This window comes from Trachymyrmex cornetzi, unplaced genomic scaffold (genome assembly GCF_001594075.2).
Source record: "Trachymyrmex cornetzi isolate Tcor2-1 unplaced genomic scaffold, Tcor1.1 scaffold16, whole genome shotgun sequence".
Classification (NCBI taxonomy): Eukaryota; Metazoa; Arthropoda; class Insecta; order Hymenoptera; family Formicidae; genus Trachymyrmex; species Trachymyrmex cornetzi.
In genome coordinates this window covers 7,046,290-7,056,924 of record NW_017296201.1, presented here as the reverse complement: position 1 = coordinate 7,056,924, position 10,635 = coordinate 7,046,290, and the positions used below count along the sequence as shown (strand labels likewise).

Below are 10,635 nucleotides of genomic sequence, written 5' to 3'. Positions count from 1 at the left end.
TGCCCCCCCCCCCCCCACACACACACACACACACAAAACAGTAGTTTGATTAGTTTCAAATCAAAGAGAGAAGGTGTCAAAGTTGAAGGAAAAGATTCTTTTTCAATGAAAAAATAACGGCAAAATACAAATGGGCGTTAGGAGTCAGCGCTGGATACTATATTGCGCAATGCTAATATCTATTATAAATATGTCACAAATTCAATTTTGTACGTTTCGGCTCACTATTTGAGCCATCCTCAGCAATAAAAAATTACCGCTTATCGTACTATAAAATCTGTCGAACTGCGTCTCGCATAATCGTAATTCCGACCTCCAATAATGCATTCTTTTTAAAAAATTTCGAAAGCCACTCAGATTATTTTGATGAAATTTTAAACATGTGGAAATGTACGTTATATGAAGTTTTCGTCTTAAATTCACTTTACACGTGAGAAACCACCCTTTAAAATCGTGTAGAGTATCCATCCTGTTTAAAGGAGCGGAAGAAACAGGATACGCGTATCTGCGTGCATCACACAGACGTATTTTTTAGTCGACGACTTGTGTACAACTTATTTTTTTCTTTTTTTCCGTGTAACGTCTTTCGTTTAATTACGTGTACAATATAAAATGTTACAGTCACGCGCGACGGATGCCAGCACACTAGGATCACAACTCAATTCATTTAAAATAAACGTATATTATTTATATATACGCCGTTCTCTCCTCCTAATGCAACACGTTGCGATCTCTGTTCCAGCAAATTCGACGATATTCGAGGAGTAACGACACAATTTGCATTGTACACTTAATATCGATACGAAGACCGACGCCGTAAACATCATAAATTCTGTCCAGCACTATTAAGAATATAATCCGACGAGTATTTCTATATATATATATATATAGACATTTGCGAGGCGAGTTATGCTAAATTCCGGATATCAGATCGAGATCGAAAAACCGAATGTAATCGCGCGATTACTGAACCACCGAAATCGCAGTCGCGGTGTTTCGGACTCGTATGTTCGATCAACCGAGGGGATCTTCATGACGAGAATTGCACGATCGTCTAGCGGCCGCTCTGACGCCGAGCAGCCAACGATACCTTCACAATCACTAAATCAACAATGATAATCATACAAATAATAATGGTAATGATAATAGTAATCATAGCAGTAAATACACAGTAATAATAATTTACATTTACACAAGACTCTTCTTCCTTATTCGCGAACAATTAATCATATTACCTAACTATATATGACATGCTTACGGTTATATTCGTTCACCTTATCTCAACGTGATACAGTCTCTACTCAACCGTAAATCTTTAATATCTCGTCGCGAATTAAATCGATCCTTCTCCTTCCTTCTTTATTATAATCAAGCCTGATTAAAGCCAAACTCTTTACGAGTTCTCGTCTCTGAATCACGTTTGATTTAAAACGACTTATTCGCGAAACGGGACGAGGTACAAGAAAGAGAAAGATGATTAAGAGCGCATGAAAAAATAGAAAAGATAATCAAACAATCGTAAAAAAATATACAGAGGCGAACGCGTAATATACAGTCGATGGATACGACATGCGAGTCTTCTATCTTTGCGAAGACATCGCATCCGTGTATATAAGAATCCCCGAATTTGTGCAAGATAAAAGGAAAATTTGATGATGCGGAAAAATATAATAATTCTTTTTAACCGAATTATATATATCGTATGGAATAGTTTGCAAAGATGTCGACAACCGTTCAATTTAAATCAATGATCGCGCATCAGCGACTCCGACTAAGCAAAGCGAGATTGGCGAAAAATGATTTGGATGACTGATAATGAGGGTAGTAACGCTCCATCTCTTTTTCACAGAAGTCTTCTTGCATATCGTTTTCATAAACTGTCGTCGCTGTCATCGGCATGAGGTTCGACCGAGACATTTCCGGCAAGTGGCGCGACACTTCCTTCTCTACTAGGTTCAATATCCTGTTCCATTGAGTTACTTTGTGCTTGCTGTTCATCTATAAGAATACAATAATTTTGTGAAATTGGAAATTAATTATATAAATCATTATGTTATTAATAATTCATATTTGTGTGATAAAAATATTATGAACTATTTTACTTATATAAATATAAAATATATAGCAAATAATATTTTTAACATAAATGATCTTAAGGTTCTAAATAATTAAAATTTCGTATAGCTCTCTCACTATATCTGATAACTACATACCTGATTGTGTCGGCGGAGAGTCATCATCTCCTTGACCTGGACTCAATATAGCCTCCTTAATTTGACTATTAACACCCTTTGGATCTAAATCCGTTGCCCAACTAAAGTACATTAACGCAAGATGGGTATTGCCTAATTTTTTATGCACCTATTGCAAATATAAAGGTATATTTATATAAGAGGCGTTAAAATAAAAAAAAAATCTGTTTCGATTAACTGATCACTTACTTTTCCTATCGAATAATAGACTAGAGATTCTTTGGGTATAATATTTTTTAGCTCCTCGAATTCTCTTAGAGCTTCCATATGTCGACCAATAGAGAAGTTGATGCTCGCACGATGGAATTTACATAAAGTATTATCCGGATCATTCATTAGCGCGGTGTTCAAAGTCTTCAACGCCTGATCGGTTTTCTTCAGGGCGTGTTGCACGACACCTATATGACACATCAATGCAGAATTCTGCGGGTTTATTTGTAAGGCCCGTTTGAAGTGTAACTCCGCTAAACTATATTGCTCCTGTTTCGAAAATATCGTTCCTAATCCGAACCTTTAATGACATGGAGAAATGTTTTACATACAAATTCAGACGGCAATAAAAAAATATGAAACATTATGATAGTAACGAAATTTTTTAGTACTTACCATGCATTATAATGTCTGGGATCGAGTCTGATGGCGTTACGAAAAGCAGTAATCGCTTTATCTAGTTCCTCAGTCAAAACGTATTCATGCCCTAGTAATGTATAGGCGTATGGAAAATTAGGATCCACCTAATAAGTAATCAGAGAATGGTATATTATTTTCAATAAAATAAGTCGTATATGCACTGCTAACATTCACATTACGATTAAGATTAACGCACATTACCTGAATAGCTCTTTGGAAAAATTTGATCGCAGTTTCGTGTTCCGTTTGCGCCGAGAAGAGATTGCCCGTGGCGCACCATGCCGCTGCCGAATTACGGTCTTGAGAAACTAGATCTTGAGCAAGCGTAGACAACTGTACTTCTGCGTGTAGATGCCACAGAACAGTGCTATAAATCTCCATCAATTCTGTCCTCTGTGGCTCTAACTGTCGCACTTCAGCGAAATAACTTTGCACGAAAAAAATGAAGCAAACAGAATTAAAAAAAAAGAGAATTAAAGAGAAATACAAGATTTATTCTCATCGCATGCGATATACTCCAACATACCCCTACCATAGCTCTTACTCAAACACACTCGAGTAAGAACTATGGTTGGAGCATGTTGGAGTATGTCGGAGCATGCGACGCGAACAAACCTATAATGTATCAGAAAAATACCCTTAAATGTATCAGAAAAAAAATTTGTTATTGTAATTGTTATTCTAACGTTTCGTTTTTTTCATTTTTTCGCTTTAAAGTTTGAACGTACGTCTATTTCATTATGCATGGAAAAAATTGCCAAAATCAATATATTTTTTCAATAGTAATAATTAATATAAATTTATTACCTAGCAGCCTTTTTATAATCCATCATTTCAAAATGTGCACGAGCTAACATAGAAAGTACCCAGCCCGTATTGTAGTGTCGTGACGGCAGTATACTTAGTATATGAGCCGCATGCGTACATTTGAACTGACTCAAGTGCTGATACGCCATTCCTAATTCTCGTAACAAAGACATCAATCCCTCTGAAAAATTACAAACAAAAACATTTTAAATTATGCTACAGTCAAAAGATATCAAATAAATAAATTAAATATAATTAACATACCTGCTGATTGCTTTTGTAATGTTATACCAGAATGAATATTATTATTTTGGGCGTTAAGAGCGTTTGCATTAGCCACAGCTTTCTCAGATGTGATCGTTTCGCTTTTCTCCTTTTCGTTCCTATTTCTCTCGTTTAACTCATTAAAGTTGGTTTTGTTTAAATTCGCTTTGGCTAGTCTCGCTTTCGTCTTCCGAGATGGAGACTTTGGAGTTGCAAATTTATTCCTATTAGGTGACTTATTGTTTTCCTGAAATATATGTGTCATATCAAATCGACAGTAATCGATAGAATGTGTAATAGACACCGATAAAGAATATAATTAAAAAATAAATGAATTAATCAAGATGGGTGCTTAATAATATTTTTATGTGAATTTTACAATTTTCAGTTCAGAAGTAGAATAAAACAAAAAATTGTACCTTTACGGAATTATGGCTGAAAAGACGCGACGATCGTCTAACATTGGTGCCCTGAAATGTCGGTGATGGAGGTGAAGTCGGATTAGCTGCTGTTACTGTCACAATATTGGCAGTATTGCTTGTATTACCCGATTGGGAAAATACTGATTTGCCTTGTTGCAACGGTGTTTCTTTTCTTGACATTAATTGCTAAAAGATGCAAAAAAATTAGTTACTGTACGCATTACGGTACTGAAAGATTGCACTCACCCCTACATGAGCTCTTAGACTACTGACGCGTTTTGCCAAGCTCTTTTGGTCATTGGCTTCTGTGAGAGTCGTATGCGAAGGTGGAATTGTCTGCTCGGGTGTATTGTTCTCCAACGGTAAGATACCGAAGCTAGGCGTGAGTGGACTCATGGAATTACTGAACATACTGCGATAACGCGATAGTTTCGTCCTCGGCGATATCGAAGAACAATTGCTGTAGTGAATCGACGCATTTTGTGGCGACTCCTCTATAGAGGAACACAATCGCACCTGAGGTACCTGGCCGCCATTTATCAGCGTTGATGCTATCGTCACGGGTGTACTGTAATGCACAAAATAAAATGTTAAACATTAATAAACTATTAATGTTTAACTATTTTGAAGATTATAATAAAGGACTTATTTACACAATTATATCTGGTGTATAGACTCGAATAGGCACTAAACATATTTTGGATTTATTCAACGGAGTCAATTAATTAATGATTATTATATTGATAAACTATTAATTAACAATAAAATTATAATGTATAATTATGTATGTACCTGTTAGTGCCATTCGATATAGGTGTATTGTTACCATTATTTCCAGGTACGATAAGATCTGGTTCAGTGACGTAGCTAAGCGTGGATACAGTACCATGGCACATAGCGAAAGAGTCTAATTTATCTAACTGAAAAACCTTAGCAGGATCCACCTTCTCACCAACATTACAAAGTTCTTCAAACGAGTGCCAGAGGAAGGGATTTAATTTCAAAGCCAGCTTATGGGCTTCATTGCCTCTCGCAGTTCGCATCATTTTATAATAAATCTTTGCTATTATCTGCAAAGAAAAGCATGCCTGTTCTCCAAACTGAGTTATTATTTCTTCCAAATTTTTCAGTTGTTTATAATATCCACCAATTATCGCAGCTTCTGCTTCCGCATATCTAGAAATTTTTAAAAGATTAACACATGTTCTCAATATACAGAGCGCAATAAAAAGAAAATGTTATGTTACTTACTTTTCCAAATCATAACAACATTTTGCTAGTAGAAATCTACATTGTGCCGAGTTGGGTGCCTTCTGGGATAATAAAGCATAAGCTTGCCTAACCCGACCAGAACGATAGTAACATGTTGCCAAAAGAAACAAACTTTCCTCCGTGTCCACTATAATATTGATGTAATAGTACATTAGTATGTATATATAAATATAATCAAATTTATTATAAAAATATGAGAATAATGCAATTAATAAACAAAGTAGATGATGCTACCTTCTGCACACAACCGTTCCGCCAGGAATATAGCGTCTGGATAAGCATAATGATTTAAACAATGCCATATGGCCGCCTAAAATTGGAAAATTCAACATTTACCTTGGTAACTGATCATGCAATAGCAATATAAATAATTAATTAAATAAAAAAATATTTAGAAAAAAATACTTGTGAGTAATGTAATATATATCTATAAGTCTTCTGATTTCAATGTAATGTTAGAGAGAAGTGTAGTTCTTTACTATACATTATTACATAAATGATATATGTTAATAGGTGCATCCAGAAGCACGATCGCTCACTGAATGCTCAGTGAGCTTTTGTATTTGTTTTGTCTATATTTTTAGTTCTAACGGGATATGTCAAAAGCTTACTGAACGTTCAGCAAGCGGTCCTGCTTCTGGATGCACTCAATGTTACTTAGGGCCGATTGTTCCACCTTTGGTAAATTTTACCTGTAAGGTAAATTTGGTAATCCACGCATGTGATTGGGTAATCTTGCTACTTATACCCAACAGGTAAAATTTACCAAAAGGTGGAACAACTGGCCTTTAGTCTTTAAAATGCATATTTAAAAGAATTATTTTAAATATCTATATATAATGCTATAAAATATATTCAATTAATATTCTTTGAATTGATAAGATGGCGTACAATGTATACTTTATTACATTTAATTCTAAGAGTAATAGCATCTTATTATTTATCTGATACATGTAATATTCAAATTTATTAATATAATTTGCAAGCATAACGTAATAAGTTAATTTTGTTAATAATCTGGAAGATCATAATGGATATATATAAATTCTAAAAACATTTTCTTTCCCATATTTAATTCTCAAGTGACCATCTATCGAAATTCTGAAGAATAGCAAAATTTCACGATTATTTATAGCCGAGACCCTCCTTTGCTCTGCTCGTTTTTCTGCGACGAGGCAAACAGACTCAAAGTTGCATGTTTAGAGTACCATTAAAGTCGAATAAATAACGAGGGCGAAAGAGCTGTCTTTAAGAGACGATCCTGCCTTTAAGAGGCGACCATCCTAGAAGTCGTTTGACGCGATCAAAGCCGTCGAGGTGCGAACGAACACGCCCGATCGGCGAGCCGTCAACGTGTGGATGCGGCCCGATGTACAAAATCTCGCATGTCACAGCGGTGAGGAGGTTCAAGGAAAATTCAACACTTTTACTTTTCTCTCCTCCTCCTCCTCCTCCTCCTCCATCACTCTTTTTCTCTTCCATTACCTGCACTGGCTCCTGCACGATCATCGTTCACACTCCGCGAGCGTGATCATAAAAGAACGTCTGGCCCTCCGGGCGCGCCTCGGTGAGAATTTAACGGCGGAATATTCCGAAAGATCCGAAGACTTGGGGACGACCAATGGTGTGTGTATAAAAATTTCTCAGGAGTCCATCTTTGCTTCGATTCTTTTGAAGTAAGCGACTGCTCACTCAGGTCGAAGGGCCGCCAACCTCAGCGCTGGGGGGGTTAGAAGTTTTACCGTTGAATTTCACGGCGATTGGCAATACATTTGTTACAGTATGGGCCTGCGCACAATACAGGAATAAGAATTAGATATTAATAGCGTTTTCGGCCCGATCGGGTTTGTACCAACCTGGGTTGGATTAATCTTTCCTATTGGTTGATATCACACGCTCTACCAATAGGCGAGCGCAAAACGCCATTAATCCAACCCAGGTTGGTGCAAACCCGGTCGGGCCGAAAACGCTATAAGATTTCACATATCAGAAGCCGTGTATTCCGATGTAATCAGTTTCTGATAGGTCAAAATCTTAATATCTAATTCCTATTCCTCTATTGTGCTCAGGCCCTAATAAAAAGGATCACGTGGTTAAACTTGAAGCTTGGGCCCTGCGCACAATGGAGGAAATATTAGGAACAGGAATAGATATTAAGATTTCAACCTATCAGAAACCGTCTATTCCGATGCAACTGGTATCTGATAGGTTAAAATTTTAATATCTATTCCTGTTCCTAATATTTCCTCCATTGTGCGCAGGGCCTTGGTATTCATCAATTTTGACAACATGATTCTTTTTATCGCTGATACAGCCGATTGAGTGGTTCATAAAAACATACTTTTATTTATTATGCCAGCTGCAGACCAGCGCGATATTCGTCGCGTGCGACATGCGATATCCAATGAACGAATAGCTTTACCGATGTTCTCATTTTAAAGCGGGGAGCACAGACTCTTGCATAACGCATAACACATGAGGCATAAGAAATTGAATCAATTAGAGTTCTTTATTTCATGGAAAGGAAGGAAACGAAGGACTTCGATTGGTACATTTTCTTATGCATTATGTGTTATGAGTTATGTAGGGAGGATCTCGTTTGCCTACAATCCCGATTGCACACACCACTCATATCAGCTAGTGCCTAGTAATTTTTCACTGCTTTGCCAATGAGAATATTTTATTTTTAAATTGGTCAATTAAAGACGCATGTGTGCAACATGCAATGTGTGCAATCGGAGCCTTAAGGGTCCTCTACATAGAAGTCGTAGACGGCCGTGGAGTCTTAAGCCGTAGGAAACTGACCAATTCCAATCGAGTATTCTCCTTAGGCCTATTCTACAATATAGTTGTAAGCGGTAAGCCGTAAGAAATTAACCAATCATAGTCGATTATTCTTCTCACATTTAACTGTGATTGGCCAATTTCTTACGGCTAACGACTTGCGACCCTATTGTAAAACAGGCATTATATTTAATTGTGATTGGTTAGTCTCCTACGACTTAAGACTCCACGACCATCTACGACTTCTATGTAGAGGACCCTTTCCCGTTAAGGCCCGTCTACAATACACGGAGTAAGAAGTAAGAGTAAGAAATTGACCAATCACAGTCGATTATTCTTCTCACATTCGACTGTGATTGGTCAATTTCTTACTCTTACTTCTTACTCCGTGTATTGTAGACGGGCCTTTATGCAAGAGTCTGTACTCCCCGCTTAAAGCTATACGCTCATTGGATATCACGTATCGTACGCGATGAAAATCGCGCTGATCTGCAGCCGACATAACCAATCAGTAATCGGTAAGACACGAAACACAGCAGCGGATCGCTTCTGATTGGTTGTGCGGTTACGTGATATGCGGCAAATACGCTTCGTGGGACTCCATGGGGTTCCGATCGGAATTATTTCGTTTTCCTACAATTTCTTTAAAAAATACAAGAGAAATAATTAATTTATTTTGATCAGAATCCATTCTAAACAATTCTATAATACGCCCAGGAATATCGAAATACTAGAGAGACTGACGATAGTGCCTGACGGAACTGCCGAAGCGCTGTAGCGTCTTTAATCTATATTTCGATTAATTATGTGATTTTTATGTCGTTAATTATAACTATATGAATGACTCAGGCCCAGTTTCACAGCTGGGCTGCGTTCGAAAACATCACTGGGTGTCTCCGTGTATTATTTTATCCTTGTTTAACACTGAGTGAGCAACAAAGATAATACGATACGCGGGGGCACTCTGGTGATGTTTTCGAACGCAGTCCTGATGGTTAATTTTTAACCGAGGTTCAACTTATTCATTATCATTGGATATTCAGACGTTTTTATTTGTTAAGGTTTATATATTTCGACGTTATTATTTTGTAATTTCAAATTTGTTTTCTCACATTGAAAATTTACCTCCGGTTAATTTTTTTCGGCTAAATACATGGTGTAAAAATGATTAATTAGTAGGCCTGTTCTTTTTGGCTGAACTTTTGCACCAGTTCATCTTTCTTCCTCTTCTTTCCTGCTGGAGAGAAAAGGAAGAAAGGTGAACTAGTGCAAAAGTTCAGTCAAAAAGAACAGGCCTATTTACAATTAACTGAATGACTCACAAACCTATTTAGGCCCAGGTTCACAACTCACGGTTAACTCTTAACCGAGGTTCAACTTATCTTTCATTTTTTTCCAATTCTAGAATTGAAAAGAGATAATGAATAAATTGAACCTCTCACACACACACACACACACACACACACACACACACACACACACACACACACACACACACACACACACACAGAGAGAGTTAAGAGGTAACCGTCAGTTGTGAAACTGGGCCTTAGTCGGCGAGTGTACATACATATATGTATACATATATCGAGAGATATTATACCCAGCAGCACAGAATATTTATAATAAATATTTATTTTTTGAAATGTTATATAGATATTTTATACATATTTTATATAAAGCTTTATTCGAAATATTATTAAAATATAGACTTAATATTTTATGCAATATTTGATTATTATGATAAATATAAATAAATATTTCTGATAAGTATTTTTTACTTGGATTGTAATGTCTCATTAAGTATTTTTATAGAATTTACTATAACTATTCTAATAAGTATTTCATAATATTTATAATAAATATTTATGATCTGTGCAATCTAAAACCACAAATAAATATATATTTACAAAATATTTAAAATAAATCTTATAAATATTTCTAAATATTTTGTAAATATTGTGTGCTGTCTGGGTATACTACACCTACCTACTATATCCACTACAACTGGGCTTTGTTCGTTTTCTATTTTGGTGATAAAGTTAATCGACGGACAAGCTTAACTGACGTTGGTAAAACCCTTGTATTTAAGGTTTCCTTAAATTTATCCAGGGAATGGAAAGTTACTTTTTAAAAGTAACAAGTTACAGTTACTCGTTACCGAATAGAAAAAGTAACAAGTTACCGTTACTAGTTACCGATTT

The 10,635-nt window shown here is 36.2% G+C and overlaps 1 protein-coding gene across 1 annotated transcript; it reads right to left on the bottom strand.

The window, feature by feature from the left end:
* Window positions 1–229: 229 nt before the first annotated feature.
* On the bottom strand, window positions 230–7,314 carry Cdc27 (cell division cycle protein 27). The gene is made up of 13 exons (XM_018504141.1): window positions 7,133–7,314; window positions 5,882–5,957; window positions 5,627–5,774; window positions 5,168–5,551; window positions 4,622–4,943; window positions 4,373–4,561; window positions 3,954–4,200; window positions 3,690–3,870; window positions 3,084–3,309; window positions 2,859–2,986; window positions 2,442–2,763; window positions 2,214–2,361; window positions 230–1,998 (listed from the first exon to the last, which is right to left on the bottom strand). Exons 1-13 carry the CDS (start codon window positions 7,154–7,156, stop codon window positions 1,871–1,873), a joined length of 2,523 nt encoding a protein of 840 aa, XP_018359643.1. The 5' UTR covers window positions 7,157–7,314; the 3' UTR covers window positions 230–1,870.
* Window positions 7,315–10,635: the final 3,321 nt, after the last annotated feature.